General features: G+C 50.6%; 1 protein-coding gene across 2 annotated transcripts in view; it reads left to right on the forward strand.

The window, feature by feature from the left end:
* Positions 1–12662: 12662 nt before the first annotated feature.
* The window catches only part of LOC137306758 (ephrin-A2-like), a 48782-nt gene continuing 41868 nt past the window's right edge, over positions 12663–19576 (forward strand). For both annotated transcript variants that reach the window (XR_010958929.1, XM_067976127.1), the window contains exon 1: positions 12663–12852. Coding sequence is in view for 1 of the 2 variants with exons in the window: in XM_067976127.1 (XP_067832228.1) it covers positions 12743–12852 (110 nt within the window). In the remaining variant the exon portion in view is untranslated. The remainder of the gene's footprint in view (positions 12853–19576) is intronic.

Below are 19576 nucleotides of genomic sequence, written 5' to 3' on the forward strand. Positions count from 1 at the left end.
CTGACACACTCCCGCGGACCCCCTGTAAATACTGACACACTCCCTGGGACCCCCTGTAAATACTGACACACTCCCGGGGACTCCCTGTAAATACTGACACACTCCCGCGGACCCCCCTGTAAATACTGACACACTCCCGCGGACCCCCTGTAAATACTGACACACTCCCGGGGACCCCCTGTAAATACTGACACACTCCCGGGGACCCCCTGTAAATACTGACACACTCCCGGGGACCCCCCTGTAAATACTGACACACTCCCTGGGACCCCCTGTAAATACTGACACACTCCCGGGGACCCCCTGTAAATACTGACACACTCCCCGAGACTCCCTGTAAATACTGACACACTCCCGGGGACCCCCTGTAAATACTGACACACTCCCGGAGACTCCCTTTAAATACTGACACACTCCCGGAGACCCCCCCTGTAAATACTGACACACTTCCGGGGACCCCCCTGTAAATACTGACACACTCCCTGGGACCCCCTGTAAATACTGACACACTTCCGGGGACCCCCCCTGTAAATACTGACACACTTCCGGGGACCCCCCCTGTAAATACTGACACACTCCCGGGGACCCCCTGTAAATACGGACACACTCCCGGAGACCCCCCCTGTAAATACTGACACACTTCCAGGGACCCCCCCTGTAAATACTGACACACTCCCGGGGACCCCCTGTAAATACGGACACACTCCCGGAGACGCCCCCTGTAAATACTGACACACTCCCGGGGACCCCCCTGTAAATACTGACACACTCCCGGGGACCCCCCTGTAAATACTGACACACTCCCTGGGACCCCCTGTAAATACTGACACACTCCCGGAGACCCCCTGTAAATACTGACACACTCCCGGGGCCCCCCTGTAAATACTGACACACTCCCAGGGACCCCCCCTGTAAATACTGACACACTCCCGGGGACCCCCTGTAAATACTGACACACTCCCGGGACCCCCCTGTAAATACTGACACACTCCCGGGACCCCCCTGTAAATACTGACACACTCCCGGAGACCCCCTGTAAATACTGACACACTCCCGGAGACCCCCTGTAAATACTGACACACTCCCGGGACCCCCCTGTAAATACTGACACACTCCCGGAGACCCCCTGTAAATACTGACACACTCCCGGAGACCCCCTGTAAATACTGACACACTCCCGGAGACCCCCTGTAAATACTGACACACTCCCGGGGACCCCCCTGTAAATACTGACACACTCCCAGGGACCCCCCCTGTAAATACTGACACACTCCCGGGGACCCCCTGTAAATACTGACACACTCCCGGAGACCCCCTGCAAATACTGACACACTTCCGGGGACCCCCTGCAAATACTGACACACTCCCGGGGACCCCCTGTAAATACTGACACACTCCCGGGGACCCCCTGTAAATACTGACACACTCCCGGGGACCCCCTGTAAATACTGACACACTCCCGGGGACCCCCTGTAAATACTGACACACTCCCGGGGACCCCCTGTAAATACTGACACACTCCCGGAGACCCCCCGTAAATACTGACACACTCCCGGGGACCCCCTGTAAATACTGACACACTCCCGGGGACCCCCCTGTAAATACTGACACACTCCCGGGGACCCTGTGTAAATACTGACACACTCCTGGAGACCCCCTGTAAATACTGACACACTCCCGGGGACCCCGTGTAAATACTGACACACTCCCGGGGACCCCCCTGTAAATACTGACACACTCCCGGGGACCCCGTGTAAATACTGACACACTCCCGGGGACCCCCTGTAAATACTGACGCACTCCCGGGGACCCCCTGTAAATACTGACACACTCCCGGGGACCCCCTGTAAATACTGACACACTCCCGGGACCCCCCCTGTAAATACAGACACACTCCCGGGACCCCCCTGTAAATACTGACACACTCCCGCGGACCCCCCTGTAAATACTGACACACTCCCGCGGACCCCCTGTAAATACTGACACACTCCCTGGGACCCCCTGTAAATACTGACGCACTCCCGGGGACCCCCCCTGTAAATACTGACACACTCCCGGAGACCCCCTGTAAATACTGACACACTCCCGGGGACTCCCTGTAAATACTGACACACTCCCGCGGACCCCCCTGTAAATACTGACACACTCCCTGGGACCCCCTGTAAATACTGACACACTCCCGGGGACTCCCTGTAAATACTGACACACTCCCGCGGACCCCCCTGTAAATACTGACACACTCCCGCGGACCCCCTGTAAATACTGACACACTCCCTGGGACCCCCTGTAAATACTGACACACTCCCGGGGACTCCCTGTAAATACTGACACACTCCCGCGGACCCCCCTGTAAATACTGACACACTCCCGCGGACCCCCTGTAAATACTGACACACTCCCGGGGACCCCCTGTAAATACTGACACACTCCCGGGGACCCCCTGTAAATACTGACACACTCCCGGGGACCCCCTGTAAATACAGACACACTCCCGGGGACCCCCCTGTAAATACTGACACACTCCCGGGGACCCCCTGTAAATACTGACACACTCCCGGGGACCCCCCTGTAAATACTGACACACTCCCTGGGACCCCCTGTAAATACTGACACACTCCCGGGGACCCCCTGTAAATACTGACACACTCCCGGAGACTCCCTGTAAATACTGACACACTCCCGGGGACCCCCTGTAAATACTGACACACTCCCGCAGACTCCCTTTAAATACTGACACACTCCCGGAGACCCCCCCCTGTAAATACTGACACACTTCCGGGGACCCCCCTGTAAATACTGACACACTCCCTGGGACCCCCCCTGTAAATACTGACACACTCCCGGGGACCCCCTGTAAATACTGACACACTCCCGGAGACCCCCTGCAAATACTGACACACTTCCGGGGACCCCCTGCAAATACTGACACACTCCCGGGGACCCCCTGTAAATACTGACACACTCCCGGGGACCCCCTGTAAATACTGACACACTCCCGGGGACCCCCTGTAAATACTGACACACTCCCGGGGACCCCCTGTAAATACTGACACACTCCCGGGGACCCCCTGTAAATACTGACACACTCCCGGAGACCCCCCGTAAATACTGACACACTCCCGGGGACCCCCTGTAAATACTGACACACTCCCGGGGACCCCCCTGTAAATACTGACACACTCCCGGGGACCCTGTGTAAATACTGACACACTCCTGGAGACCCCCTGTAAATACTGACACACTCCCGGGGACCCCGTGTAAATACTGACACACTCCCGGGGACCCCCCTGTAAATACTGACACACTCCCGGGGACCCCGTGTAAATACTGACACACTCCCGGGGACCCCCTGTAAATACTGACGCACTCCCGGGGACCCCCTGTAAATACTGACACACTCCCGGGGACCCCCTGTAAATACTGACACACTCCCGGGACCCCCCCTGTAAATACAGACACACTCCCGGGACCCCCCTGTAAATACTGACACACTCCCGCGGACCCCCCTGTAAATACTGACACACTCCCGCGGACCCCCTGTAAATACTGACACACTCCCTGGGACCCCCTGTAAATACTGACGCACTCCCGGGGACCCCCCCTGTAAATACTGACACACTCCCGGAGACCCCCTGTAAATACTGACACACTCCCGGGGACTCCCTGTAAATACTGACACACTCCCGCGGACCCCCCTGTAAATACTGACACACTCCCTGGGACCCCCTGTAAATACTGACACACTCCCGGGGACTCCCTGTAAATACTGACACACTCCCGCGGACCCCCCTGTAAATACTGACACACTCCCGCGGACCCCCTGTAAATACTGACACACTCCCTGGGACCCCCTGTAAATACTGACACACTCCCGGGGACTCCCTGTAAATACTGACACACTCCCGCGGACCCCCCTGTAAATACTGACACACTCCCGCGGACCCCCTGTAAATACTGACACACTCCCGGGGACCCCCTGTAAATACTGACACACTCCCGGGGACCCCCTGTAAATACTGACACACTCCCGGGGACCCCCTGTAAATACAGACACACTCCCGGGGACCCCCCTGTAAATACTGACACACTCCCGGGGACCCCCTGTAAATACTGACACACTCCCGGGGACCCCCCTGTAAATACTGACACACTCCCTGGGACCCCCTGTAAATACTGACACACTCCCGGGGACCCCCTGTAAATACTGACACACTCCCGGAGTCTCCCTGTAAATACTGACACACTCCCGGGGACCCCCTGTAAATACTGACACACTCCCGCAGACTCCCTTTAAATACTGACACACTCCCGGAGACCCCCCCCTGTAAATACTGACACACTTCCGGGGACCCCCCTGTAAATACTGACACACTCCCTGGGACCCCCTGTAAATACTGACACACTTCCGGGGACCCCCCCTGTAAATACTGACACACTCCCGGGGACCCCCTGTAAATACGGACACACTCCCGGAGACCCCCCCTGTAAATACTGACACACTTCCAGGGACCCCCTGTAAATACTGACACACTCCCGGGGACCCCCTGTAAATACGGACACACTCCCGGAGACGCCCCCTGTAAATACTGACACACTCCCGGGGACCCCCCTGTAAATACTGACACACTCCCGGGGACCCCCCTGTAAATACTGACACACTCCCTGGGACCCCCTGTAAATACTGACACACTCCCGGAGACCCCCTGTAAATACTGACACACTCCCTGGGCCCCCCTGTAAATACTGACACACTCCCAGGGACCCCCCCTGTAAATACTGACACACTCCCGGGGACCCCCTGTAAATACTGACACACTCCCGGGACCCCCCTGTAAATACTGACACACTCCCGGGACCCCCCTGTAAATACTGACACACTCCCGGAGACCCCCTGTAAATACTGACACACTCCCGGAGACCCCCTGTAAATACTGACACACTCCCGGAGACCCCCTGTAAATACTGACACACTCCCGGGGACCCCCCTGTAAATACTGACACACTCCCAGGGACCCCCCCTGTAAATACTGACACACTCCCAGGGACCCCCCCTGTAAATACTGACACACTCAGAGTCAGAGGGCTGACGCCAACGTTGCCATTTTGGGGGGGGGTGGGGGGAGTCGAGTTTAAATTCCACTATTGTTTGTAAAACATTTTGCTCAGCCACAAGGCGGTGCTGTTACCCTCTCGTAATCGAGGGCCTGCTCGCCGGACAATTGAGCCGCAAGAGTGAACAATAAAATGAAGCCCGGTTCCATTCTTTTAAAGCTAAATTGAAGGTTGAAAGGTCAAGGCTCAGAGTGCACCGTAACGCAACTGTCGGAAAGGCTAAGAAACGAGTAAGGGCGGCGGAGGCTCGTGTGGAGCTTAAACAGCCAGCACAGACCAGTTGGGCCGAATGGCCTGTTTCTGTGCTGTCGTCTCGGTGTAAACGTGCGCAGCCCACGAGCTGGTCGGCCGCGTGGGCTGCGCAGGTGTGTAGCCAGAGCCTGGGGAAACCCCGGATCAACTGCCAACACCCACCCCGTTCCCTTTAAATCCCAGAAAGCTCAACTTACTGAGGGTGACCGATCCGAATTTTTCTGCTTTACGATTTCCCAAACGACCAGGCAACAGCGCTGTGAGCAGCGCCCTCCGAATCACCAGGCCCACGAGACTCGAACAGGACCGAATCACACACACGTGGAACGGTACAGCCCAGAAGGCGGCCATTCGGCCCATCGGGCCTGTGTCGGCTCTTTGAAAGAGCTGTCCAATTAAATCCCACGTTCCCCCCCCCCGGCGACAGGACTCGCGGACGAAGCCTGGAATTCAGGAAGACCCCCTTCCCCTTCCCGGTTAAAAAAGGACGAGGAAGGCATTGAGGGAAGGCAGCGCAAAACAAACCGCTAAAAACTATTTTCGGCAGAGCCCACCATCTGCAGCCGCCATGGTGAGGGCCCCAGAGCGGTTGCTAAGGCGTCCGAGTACTTGCCGGAAAAAGGGGCAAGCAATCAAAAGTGATGGTGAAGATTGAAGAGGAGAAACCACATCCTCTGATGAAGTATTTAATGAGCAGTTCGTTTGGTCGTAAGCTACGATTATTCAGGTGCCTGTAATGATACACTACAGCCATGGAATAATCAAAATTCAGAGTTACAATCAGGAAGTTATTTTTGACAGAGGTCCTCTGGATAACGTAGTTTCTGCAAATAACGAGCCTGAATTGGTCATACTCCAGAAAAAAACATTCGAGGCTCCAACAAGTACGAAAGACAAAGCCTTTGGGACGCAGTCGATTGGCTCACTGGGTTAGTATGTTGTCCCTTTGCGATCTTGGGCCTCGGTTCAAATTGAGAAAACCATGACGACAGATTAAAGCTTCCTTGGCCGACTGTAGAGGGAGCTTTACTCTGTATCTAACCCTGTACCTGCCCTGGGAGTGTTTGATGGGACAGTGTAGAGGGAGCTTTACTCTGTATCTAACCCTGTACCTGCCCTGGGAGTGTTTGATGGGACAGTGTAGAGGGAGCTTTACTCTGTATCTAACCCTGTACCTGCCCTGGGAGTGTTTGATGGGACAGTGTAGAGGGAGCTTTACTCTGTATCTAACCCTGTACCTGCCCTGGGAGTGTTTGACGGGACAGTGTAGAGGGAGCTTTACTCTGTATCTAACCCGTGCTGTACCTGCCCTGGGAGTGTTTGACGGGACAGTGTAGAGGGAGCTTTACTCTGTATCTAACCCTGTACCTGCCCTGGGAGTGTTTGATGGGACAGTGTAGAGGGAGCTTTACTCTGTATCTAACCCGTGCTGTACCTGCCTGTAACTCACTCCCGGGTATCTGTAATTCTATATATAAACCCCCCGAACCCCTCGATTAGATTCCAGCCTGTAACTCACTCCCGGGTATCTGTTATTCTAAATATAAACCCCCCGAACCCCTCGATTAGATTCCAGCCTGTAACTCACTCCCGGGTATCTGTTATTCTATATATAAACCCCCCGAACCCCTCGATTAGATTCCAGCCTGCAACTCACTCCCGGGTATCTGTTATTCTATATATAAACCCCCCCGAACCCCTCGATTAGATTCCAGTCTGTAACTCACCCCCGGGTATGTGTTATTCTATATGTAAACCCCCTGAACCCCTCGATTAGATTCCAGCCTGTAACTCACTCCCGGGTATCTGTTATTCTATATATAAACCCCCCGAACCCCTCGATTGGATTCCAGCCTGTAACTCACTCCCGGGTATCTGTTATTCTATATATAAACCCCCCGAACCCCTCGATTAGATTCCAGCCTGTAACTCACTCCCGGGTGTCCGTTATTCTATATATAAACCCCCCGAACCCCTCGATTAGATTCCAGCCTGTAACTCACTCCCGGGTATCTGTTATTCTATATATAAACCTCCTGAACCCCTCGATTAGATTCCAGCCTGTAACTCACTCCCGGGTGTCCGTTATTCTATATATAAACCCCCCGAACCCCTCGATTGGATTCCAGCCTGTAACTCACTCCCGGGTATCTGTTATTCTATATATAAACCCCCCGAACCCCTCGATTAGATTCCAGCCTTTAACTCACTCCCGGGTATCTGTTATTCTATATATAAACCCCCCGAACCCCTCGATTAGATTCCAGCCTGTAACTCACTCCCGGGTATCTGTTATTCTATATATAAACCCCCCGAACCCCTAGATTAGATTCCAGCCTGTAACTCACTCCCGGGTATCTGTTATTCTATATATAAACCCCCCGAACCCCTCGATTAGATTCCAGCCTGCAACTCACTCCCGGGTATCTGTTATTCTATATATAAACCCCCCCGAACCCCTCGATTAGATTCCAGTCTGTAACTCACCCCCGGGTATCTGTTATTCTATATGTAAACCCCCTGAACCCCTCGATTAGATTCCAGCCTGTAACTCACTCCCGGGTATCTGTTATTCTATATATAAACCCCCCGAACCCCTCGATTGGATTCCAGCCTGTAACTCACTCCCGGGTATCTGTTATTCTATAAAAAATTATTTGGTTGATTCTCTCTGCACTCAGCCTTTCTCAGCTCTTTATCTCTGTTTTAATGAAACACTAAAATCAAAGAAACTGACATGGAAAGCAGCTGAAATTAACAATTCCAACCATCGATAATTCAATTTCCCTCCTGCTGGTATCTCACTGGTCCCAGCTCTCAAATATCCAAAAGCTAACAAGAATCTGTCACTCCGTCTCAGTCACAGAGAGAAGAGACAGTTACTGTGAGAGACCCTGAATAAATACTGCAGGATATTCCCCACTCACCGGGGTCTGTGAGAGACCCTGAATAAATACTGCAGGATATTCCCCACTCACCGGGGTCTGTGAGAGACCCTGAATAAATACTGCAGGATATTCCCCACTCACCGGGGTCTGTGAGAGACCCTGAATAAATACTGCAGGATATTCCCCACTCACCGGGGTCTGTGAGAGACCCTGAATAAATACTGCAGGATATTCCCCACTCACCGGGGTCTGTGAGACCCTGAATAAATACTGCAGGATATTCCCCACTCACCGGGGTCTGTGAGAGTCCCTGAATAAATACTGCAGGATATTCCCCACTCACCGGGGTCTGTGAGAGACCCTGAATAAATACTGCAGGATATTCCCCACTCACCGGGGTCTGTGAGAGACCCTGAATAAATACTGCAGGATATTCCCCACTCACCGGGGTCTGTGAGACCCTGAATAAATACTGCAGGATATTCCCCACTCACCGGGGTCCGTGAGACCCTGAATAAATACTGCAGGATATTCCCCACTCACCGGGGTCTGTGAGAGACCCTGAATAAATACTGCAGGATATTCCCCACTCACCGGGGTCTGTGAGACCCTGAATAAATACTGCAGGATATTCCCCACTCACCGGGGTCTGTAAGACCCTGAATAAATACTGTAGGATATTCCCCACTCACCGGGGTCCGTGAGAGACCCTGAATAAATACTGTAGGATATTCCCCACTCACCGGGGTCCGTGAGACCCTGAATAAATACTGTAGGATATTCCCCACTCACCGGGGTCTGTGAGACCCTGAATAAATACTGCAGGATATTCCCCACTCACCGGGGTCCGTGAGAGACCCTGAATAAATACTGCAGGATATTCCCCACTCACCGGGGTCTGTGAGAGACCCTGAATAAATACTGCAGGATATTCCCCACTCACCGGGGTCCGTGAGAGACCCTGAATAAATACTGCAGGATATTCCCCACTCACCGGGGTCCGTGAGAGACCCTGAATAAATACTGCAGGATATTCCCCACTCACCGGGGTCTGTGAGAGACCCTGAATAAATCATGTAACATATTTTCCACTGTACCTGTGCAGGAGCTGACAATGAGACACACACACAGTACGAGACAGGAGTGAATCGTTTCCTTTTACCCACTGTGTACTGTACATGTACAGGAGCTGACACTGAGACACACACGGGCCGTACAGTACCAGACAGGAGTGAATCGTTCCCTTTTACCCGCTGTGTACTGTACATGTACAGGAGCTGACACTGAGACACACACGGGCTGTACAGTCCCAGACAGGAGTGAATCATTCCCTTTTACCCACTGTGTACTGTACATGTACAGGAGCTGACACTGAGACACACACAGGCCGTACAGTACCAGACAGGAGTGAATCATTCCCTTTTACCCGCTGTGTACTGTACAATGTACAGGAGCTGACACTGAGACACACACGGGCTGTACAGTCCCAGACAGGAGTGAATCGTTCCCTTTTACCCACTGTGTACTGTACAATGTACAGGAGCTGACACTGAGACACACACAGGCCGTACAGTCCCAGACAGGAGTGAATCGTTCCCTTTTACCCACTGTGTACTGTACATGTACAGGAGCTGACACTGAGACACACACAGGCCGTACAGTACCAGACAGGAGTGAATCGTTCCCTTTTACCCGCTGTGTACTGTACATGTACAGGAGCTGACACTGAGACACACACGGGCCGTACAGTACCAGACGGGAGTGAATCGTTCCCTTTTACCCGCTGTGTACTGTACATGTACAGGAGCTGACACTGAGACACACACGGGCCGTACAGTCCCAGACAGGAGTGAATCGTTCCCTTTTACCCGCTGTGCGAAAGGTATTTTTATTTTTGACACAGAAAATTAAATCTATCATTATTATTGCTGAAACGTCTAACTGTTTTTTAAATTTGCATTCCATCCAAATTATAGCCTGGAACTTTCTACTGATTTGAGAGTAAATACTTTGCAATGTTGGGGCTGGGAGCCATTATCTTCAGAAGTCGCCATGGCAACCATTTCTGGGCCTAGTGCACCAGTACAGAGGCCTTCTTCATATCTCTGATCAATGTCCCGACCCCTCTCCGCGTACCACAGCCGACGGCGACGCAGAGTCACTGTCGTTACGTCCGTCGCTGTGGCCGCCATTTTGTGCACAGCAAGATCCCACGAGCGGCAAGGGGTCGGCCATCGTGGCGGAGTGGTCTGCTCACGGTCGGAGAGGACGGTTGTGTGCAGGTGTTGGCTGAGTGAGGAATATTGGCCCAGGGGGAGAACTCCCTCAGTCTTCCTCTTCCAACTCCACCCCAAGAGCAGATCCACTGGCAAAAGAAACGGGGTGGGGGAGATGAGGAGACTTTTTTTTAAAAAAAAACGCAGCGAGTTGTTCTGATCTGGAATGCGCTGCCTGAAAGGGCGGTGGAAGCAGATTCAATAGTAACTTTCAAAGGGGAATTGGATAAATACTTGAAAAGGAAAAAATTTACAGGGATATGGAGAAAGAGCAGGGGGGAGTAGGACTAATTGGAGAGCTCTTTCAAAGAGCCGGCACAGGCACGATGGGCCGAATGGCCTCCTTCTGTGCTGTAAGATTCTATGATTCTATTGATTCATCTCCCATCCCTCTTTTTCACTTTCCTCTCTCTCATCCCTCTTACTCACTCCTCTCTCTCTCATTCCTCTTCTTTCTTTCTCTCCCATCCTTCTTTCTCACTCCTCTCTCCTCCCTCTTTCTCACTCCTGTTCTCTCTCTCATCCCTTTCTCACTGCTATTTTCTCTCTTTTATTTCTTTCTCACTCCTTTTTTCTCTCATCTCTCTTTCTCATTTCCTCTCTCAATCCTCTCTCTCTCGTCCCTCTTTCTCACTCCTCTCTCACTCTCTTTCTCACTCCTCTCTCTCACTCATCCCTCTTTCTCACTCCTATCATCCCTCTTTCTCACTCCTCTCCAATCCCTCTTTCTCACTCTCTCTCATCCCTCTTTCTCACTCCTCTCCCATCCCTCTTTCTCACTCCTCTCCCATCCCTCTTTCTCACTCTCTCTCATCCCTCTTTCTCACTCTCTCTCATCCCTCTTTCCCACTCTCTCTCATCCCTCTTTCTCACTCTCTCTCATCCCTCTTTCTCACTCTCTCTCATCCCTCTTTCTCACTCTCTCTCTCATCCCTCTTTCTCACTCTCTCTCTCATCCCTCTTTCTCTCTCATCCCTCTTTCTCACTTTCTCTCATCCCTCTTTCTCACTCTCTCTCATCCCTCTTTCTCACTCTCTCTCATCCCTCTTTCTCACTCTCTCTCATCCCTCTTTCTCACTCTCTCTCATCCCTCTTTCTCACTCTCTCTCTCATCCCTCTTTCTCTCTCATCCCTCTTTCTCACTCTTTCTCATCCCTCTTTCTCACTCTCTCTCATCCCTCTTTCTCACTCTCTCTCCCATCCCTCTTTCTCACTCTCTCTCTCATCCCTCTTTCTCTCTCATCCCTCTTTCTCACTCTTTCTCATCCCTCTTTCTCACTCTTTCTCATCCCTCTTTCTCACTCTTTCTCATCCCTCTTTCTCACTCTCTCTCTCATCCCTCTTTCTCACTCTCTCTCTCATCCCTCTTTCTCACTCTCTCTCTCATCCCTCTTTCTCTCTCATCCCTCTTTCTCACTTTCTCTCATCCCTCTTTCTCACTCTCTCTCTCATCCCTCTTTCTCACTCTCTCTCTTTCTCTCTCTCTCTCATCCCTCTTTCTCACTCTCTCTCATCCCTCTTTCTCACTCTCTCTCATCCCTCTTTCTCACTCTCTCTCCCATCCCTCTTTCTCACTCTCTCTCTCATCCCTCTTTCTCTCTCATCCCTCTTTCTCTCTCATCCCTCTTTCTCACTCTTTCTCATCCCTCTTTCTCACTCTCTCTCTCTCTCATCCCTCTTTCTTTCTCACTCTCTCTCTCTCTCTCATCCCTCTTTCTCACTCACTCTCTCACCTCCCGCACCAACTCACAGGGTTTTTAAAACCCAGGGGCGGCTTTACCTGAATCATCACGACCCTCAGCTGCTCTCCTAATCAGGTCAGGGGGCCTCGACCCAACACCTCGGGCTTTAACCACGGAAAAGAAACTCTTGCTAAAGTCAGAGAGCTTACAAAAAAAATGCTTTAAAAGCCACGCAGCCAGGAGTGGACTGAATTAAAGCCACACCCCCAGAACACAAAGAAAAGCCATGATCAAACACTCAAAGCATGCATTGTCCCTTTAAGGCAAAAAAATCCCCTCATTTAAAAAAAATTGCCTACACACACATAAAGAGGTTTAAAGTTACACACATTTGGGGCGTGCCTTGTGTGAGGGATTGCAGAGTTTAAAAAAATTGTAGTGCAATCTCAGTAGCAAGCTGTGTTTGAGGAGAGAAGGAGAGAGAGAGAGAGAGTGTGAGAGGGAAAGAAAGAAAGAAAGAAAGAAAGAAAAGATGTCTTTCGAATTTTTCCTGCAACGTGTGCTGTGGATTTGTGTTTTGCAGCAAGTAGGCGAGATTTCTGCAGTCAGACACGTCGTGTATTGGAACAGCACCAATCCAAGGTAAACTTTCCCAAACTTTGAGAAAACTTTTTGAAAGTTTAGCCAAACTTTTTTTTTGTTCTCTCTCTGACAAGTTACAGCAGGGGCTGTGAGGACAACTCCCTGTTTTCTTTCTACCTCTGTAAATATTTAGAGAAACCCCCTTGGAGAGAAAATATTTTCAAGTGAGAGGCAGCTGAAGGAATTTACAAGTTTTGGTTTGAGAGATGTCTCATTTTTCGCTCTGGGGTTAAGTAAATATTGTTTCACTACTTGGCTTGACTCACCTTAAAGGTGATGTGGAGATGCCGGTGATGGACTGGGGTTGACAATTGTAAACAATTTTACAACACCAAGTTATAGTCCAACAATTTTATTTTTAATTCCACAAGCTTTCGGAGGCTTCCCCACCATAGCTTTTCAGCTCTTAAAGGGACCGTGCCTGCTAGTTATCGCTCAATACACTATTCTAGGCAAATAATTGACCCTCTGGGTTCCCAAATGGTTTTAAGGCTTAGTCTGCTTTGATTCAGTGGTAGCACATTCGCCTCTGAGTCAGAAAATCGTGGGTTCAAGCCCCACTCCAGAGACTCCAGCGCTAAATCCAGTGCAGTACCGAGGGAGTGCTGCACTGTCGGAGGTGCCGTCTTTCGAGTAAGGTGTCAGGTGGATGTAAAAGATCCCACGGCCGCTATTGGGAGAAGAGAGGGGTGTCCTGGGGCCGATATTTATCCCTCAACCAACATCACCAAAACAGATTATCCGGTCATTATCACATTGTTGTTTGTGGGATCTTGCTGTGCGCATATTAGCTGCTGCGTTCCCTTACATTACAACAGTGACTACACTTCAAAAAGTGTTACCTATGACAAAAAGGATATAGTGAAAAAAGATTTACAAGGGCGATATCAGAACTGGGGGGTTATAACTATCAGGAAAGACTGAACAGGCTGGGGCTCTTTTCTCTAGAAAAGAGAAGGCTGGGGGGTGACCTGATAGAGGGCTTTAAAATTATGATAGGGTAGACGTAGAGAAGATGTTTCCACTTGTGTGGGAGACCAGAACTAGAGGCCATAAATATAACATAGTCGCTAATAAATCCAATCGGGAATTCAGGAGAAACTTCTTTACCCAGAGAGTGGTGAGAATGTGGAACTCACTCCCACATGGAGTGGTTGAGGTGAATAACAAAGATGGATTTAAGAGGAACACATGAGGGGAGAAAGGAATAGACGGATATGCTGATAGGGTGAGATGAAGTAGGGAGGGAGGAGGCTCGTGTGGAGCATAAACGCCGGGATGGACCAGATGGGCCGAATGGCCTGTTTCTGTGCTGCAAATTCCACTTTGTTGGCTGTAAACGCTTTGGGACGTCCTGAGGTGGCACAAGGCACGTTATAAACACAAATCTGTCTTTCTTTTGAAAGCAGTACCATCCTGTTAAAGGCACTATGTCCACAGCTGACAGGGTGGGACTTGAAGGCATGAGGAGGGAGGGAAGCCGTCCCAATAAATCTTAGACTCCTACAACCGCAGTTGTGAATGTGACAAGGCTATTCGCATTAAATGGGGTCATTGTCTTTGAATTCCGTTGCTCAGGAAAGCTGCTCGCCATATTTCCTGGCTTGTCAGCGAGGAATGCTTTGCTTTCCCACTTAGCTGCTGGCTGACGTCTCTCTCCTACGTCTGGACCCGGCTGAAAGATTAATGTCTCACCGGTGGAGGACGGCGCTGGCTGATCCCAGCCCCAGTTAAAGGCGCTTCTGCTTGGCCCTTAAAGGCATCCTTTGCTTCATCACTGAGTGCTGCTGCTGTAGCCACAGGGTAGATACTCCATTTGGAGGGGGGGGTTTGCGGAGGAGAGGGGTATTGTATTCTATTAGGGGGAGAGAAATAGGAGTAGGCCATTCGGCCCCTCGAGCCTGCTCCGCCATTCAATCAGATCATGGCTGATCTTTGACCTCAACTCCACTTTCCCGCCCGATCCCCATATCCCACGATTCCCCGAGAGTCCAAAATCTATCACTCTCAGCCTTGAATATATTCAACGACTGAGCATCCACAGCCCTCTGGGGTAGAGAATTCCAAAGATTCACAACCCTCTGAGTGAAGAAATTCCTCCTCATCTCAGTCTTAAATGTCCGACCCCTTACCCTGAGACTATGCCCCCTCGTTCTAGATTCTCCAGCCAGGGGAAACAACCTCTCAGCATCTACCCTGTCAAGCCCCCTCAGAATCTTATATGTTTCAATGAGATCACCTCTCATTCTTCTAAACTCCAGAGAGTATCGGCCCATTCTACTCAACCTCTCCTCATAGGACAACCCTCTCATCCCAGGAATCAATCTAATGAACCTTTGTTGCACCCCGTCTAAGGCAAGTATATCCTTCCTTAGATAAGGAGACCAAAACTGTACACAATACTCCAGGTGAAGTCTCACCAAAACCCTGTACAACTGTAGTAAGACTTCCTTACTCTTGTACTCCAACCCCCGTGCAATAAAGGCCAACATACCATTTGCTTTCCTAATTGCTTGCTGAACCTGCTTACTAACTTTTTGTGTTTCTTGTACGAGGTCACCCAAGTCTCTGAACACCAACATTTAATAGTTTCTCACCATTTATTCTGCTTTTCTATTCTTCCTACCAAAGTGAATAACCTCACATTTCCCCACATTATACTCCATCTGCCACCTTCTTGCCCACTCACTTAACCTGTCTATGTTCCTTTGCAGACTCTTTGTGTCTTCCTCACAGCTTACTTTCCCACCTAGCTTTGTATCGTCAGCAAACTTGGATACATTACACTCGGTCCCTTCATTAATATAGATTGTAAATAGCCGAGGCCCAAGCACCAATCCTTGCGGCACCCCACTAGTTACAGCCTGCCAACCTGAGAATCGCCCGTTTCGCCCTACTCTCTGTTTTCTGTCCGTTAACCAATCCTCTGTCGATGCTAATATATTACCCCAACCCCATGAGCCCTTACCTTGTGCAACAACCTTTTATGTGGCACCTTATCGAATGCCTTTTGAAAATCTAAATATACGACATCCACTGGTTCCCCTTTATCTACCCTGCTCGTTACATCCTCAAAAATCTCTAATAAATTTATCAAACACGATTTCCCTTTCATAAAACCATGTTGATTCTGTCTAATCATATTATGATTTTCTAAGTGCCCTGTTACCACTTCCTTAATAATGGATTCCAGCATTTTCCCAATGACCGGTGTCAGGTTACCTGGTCTGTAGTTCCCTGTTTTCTCTCTCCCTCCCTTCTTGAATAGCGGGGTTACATTTGCTACCTTCCATTCCACTGGTACCAGTCCAGAATCTAGAGAATTTTGGAAAATCATAACCAATGCATCCATTATCTCTTCAGCCACCTCTTTTTAGAACCCTCCGATGTAGGCCATCAGGTCCAGGGGACTTATCGGCTTTTAGTCCCATTAATTTTTCTAAAACTTTTTCTTAATCACTTTAAGTTCCTCACTCTCATTAGACCCTTGGTTCCCCACTATTTCCGGTATGTTTTTTGTGTCTTCTACTGTGAAGACAGATATTAAAACATTTTATAATGCCTCTGCCATTTCCTGATTCCTGATTTTATAATTTCTCCTGTCTCGGCCTCCAAGGGACCAACGTTTACTTTTGCTGCTCTCTCCCTTTTTTATATACTTGTAGAAGCTCTTACAATCTGTTGTTATATTTCTTGCTAGTTTACTCACATATTCTATTTTCTCTTTTTATCAATTTCTTGGTCACCCTTGGCTGATTTCTAAAACCTTCCCAATCCCCAGGCTTTTTGGAAACATTGTAAGCCTCTTTTTTTAATCTAATACCATCCTTAACTTCTCTTGTTAGTCACGGTTGGATCACTTTTCCCGTGGCGTTTTTATTCCTCAAGGGCGCAGATATTATTTCTTTAAAGGAGATGGGGTATTTAGTCCTTTTGGGGAGGGGTGTTTATCTGCGATTGCTCCTCATTCTCTCACTGTGTTCCTGAGTTCTCTGCCCCGCGTATCTGAGACGAGAGCAGTAATGAAACTGTAAACAGCCAAGATTCCCGGTCCGTCAGACTTAACCTGCCACACTCCAGGAGACCGTGGCCCTCTCTCTGAGCCATGGTTTACGATGGAACAGGTTGGAATTCTCTGCTCTGATTAAACCATTGAATAAGGACCCTGCTCCAGGTTTGATCATCAATTTCAATTCCACCCGGTCCAAACATCATTTAGCTCCTGCTTCTGCCTTTCAGGATTAGTTACGATCTGTTCGGTGATGGAAGGGATGTGTAACAGTGAGCAGTAAGGGGAGCTGCTATCTTAAAAAATTTAGAATAAACTGCACCATCATGTTTGACGTCTCTCTCTGGGTTAGATACAGAGTAAAGCTCCCTCTACACTGTCCCGTCAAACATGCCCAGGGCAGGTACAGGGTTAGATACAGAGTAAAGCTCCCTCTACACTGTCCCATCAAACACTCCCAGGGCAGGTACAGGGTTAGATACAGAGTAAAGCTCCCTCTACACTGTCCCATCAAACATTCCCAGGGCAGGTACAGGGTTAGATACAGAGTAAAGCTCCCTCTACACTGTCCCGTCAAACACTCCCAGGGCAGGTACAGGGTTAGATACAGAGTAAAGCTCCCTCTACACTGTCCCATCGAACACTCCCAGGGCAGGTACAGCACGGGTTAGATACAGAGTAAAGCTCCCTCCACACTGTCCCGTCAAACACTCCCTCAGTTCCAATCTCAGAAGAGCGCCCCCGAATCTGTCTGTACAAGATTTCCAATTTCCACATGAGCCTAAGTGAGCAAGGCTTTCAACTTAATGGGAATTGGTTCCCAGTTGTCCGTGGTTGGTTGTTGTGGGCCTGTAAAGAACTGGGTCGGATTTGAAACCACAGGTCAGAGGTGAAAGGGCAGAGCGCTCAGCCATTCCAGCTTACAGTTGAACAGAACGATGCTGTAACCTGTTGGGGTCTTTGCTCAGTCTTGGTGTCTGGTTCTTGCCTGCTCTGGTATCTGTGCTGGCGGGCTGGGCCTGCCACTCATTGTTTTAAGTGAGATACTCTAGCCCCTGGGCTTGGGAGGGGGTTTGGGGGGATGAACCAGTATCGTATCTCCTTCTTGGTCCTTCATGGAATGACAACGTCCATGAGGTTCCAGAAGTTGCCCCGTTCCTCTGGAGTTGGGGCCCAACACAAGAACAACAGGAGCCTGCATTTATATAGCGCCTTTAACATAGTAAAACGTCCCAAAGATGCTTTTCTGGAGCGTAAATCAGACAAAATTTGACACTGAGCCTCAGAAGGAGATATTAGGACAGGTGACCAAAAGCTCGGTCAAAGAGGTAGGTTTTAAGGAGGAGGGAGAGGCGGAGAGGTTTAGGGAGGGAATTCCAGAGCTTAGGGCCCAGGCAGCTGAAGGCACGGCCGCCAATGGTGGAGTGATGGAAATCGGGGGATGTGCAAGAGGCCAGAATTGGAGGATCGCAGAGATCTCGGAGGGTTGTAGGGGCTGGAGGAGGTTACGGGTCAGGAGAGGAGCTTATCGTGAGTGGGGGGAGGGGTGTCAGTATTTACAGGAGATCCCCAGGAGTGCGTCTTGGAGGGAATCCACCCAAGCATCCTCTGGAGTCCCCCGAGGATCGATCCTCCGCCCCCTCCTATTTCCCACCTACATGCTGCCCCTCGGTGACATTATCCGAAAACACATCAGATTCCACTTGTACACTGACAACACCCAGCTCCACCTCACTCCACCTCTCCCGACCCCTCCACTCTCTCTGATTTGTCGCACTGCTTGTCCGATATCAAAAACTGGATGAGCAAAAATTTCCTCCAATTAAATATTGGGAAGACTGAAGCCATTGTCTCCGGTCCCCGCCACAAACTCCGTTCCCTCGCCACCGACTCCGTCCCTCTCCCTGACCACTGTCTGAGGCTGATCCAGACTGTTCACAACCTCACCGTCCGATTTGACCCCGAGATGAGCTTCTGACCCCATATCCTCTCCATCGCCAAGACCGCCTACTTCCACCTCTGTAACATCGCCCGTCTCCGCCCCCTGCCTCAGCTCATCTGCTGCTGAAACCCTCACCCGTGCCTTTGTTACCTCCAGTCTGGACTATTCCAATGCTCTCCTGGCTGGTCTCCCATCTCCCACCCTCCGTAAACTTGAGCTCATCCAAAACTCTGCTGCCCCCCCGTATCCCAACTCGCACCGAGTCCCGTTCACCCATCACCCCCCCTGTGCTCGCTGACCGTCATTGGCTCCCGGTCCGGGAACGCCTCGATTTAAAAAATTCTCATCCTCGCATTCTGACCCCTCCATGGCCCTCGCCCCCCCTCCCTATCTCTGTAACCTCCTCCAGCCCTACAACCCTCCGAGATCTCTGCGCTCCTCCAATTCTGGCCTCTTTCACATCCCCCGATTTCCATCGCTCCACCATTGGCGGCCGTGCCTTCAGCCGCCCGGGCCCTAAGCTCTGGAATTCCCTCCCTAAACCTCTCCGCCTCTCTCTCCTCCTTTAAGACGCTCCTTAAAACCTCCCTCTTTGACCGAACTTTTGGTCACCTGTCCTAATATCTCCTTATGTGGCTCGGTGTCAGATTTTGTCTGATTTACGCTCCTGTGAAGCGCCTTGGGGACGTTTTACTACGTTAAAGGCGCTATATAAATGCAGGTGGTTGTTGTATTCCCATTTCTCAAACCCCCTCCAGTTGGAAGCAGTCGGC

Source organism: Heptranchias perlo, chromosome 44 (assembly GCF_035084215.1).
Source record: "Heptranchias perlo isolate sHepPer1 chromosome 44, sHepPer1.hap1, whole genome shotgun sequence".
In the NCBI taxonomy this organism is placed as follows: Eukaryota; Metazoa; Chordata; class Chondrichthyes; order Hexanchiformes; family Hexanchidae; genus Heptranchias; species Heptranchias perlo.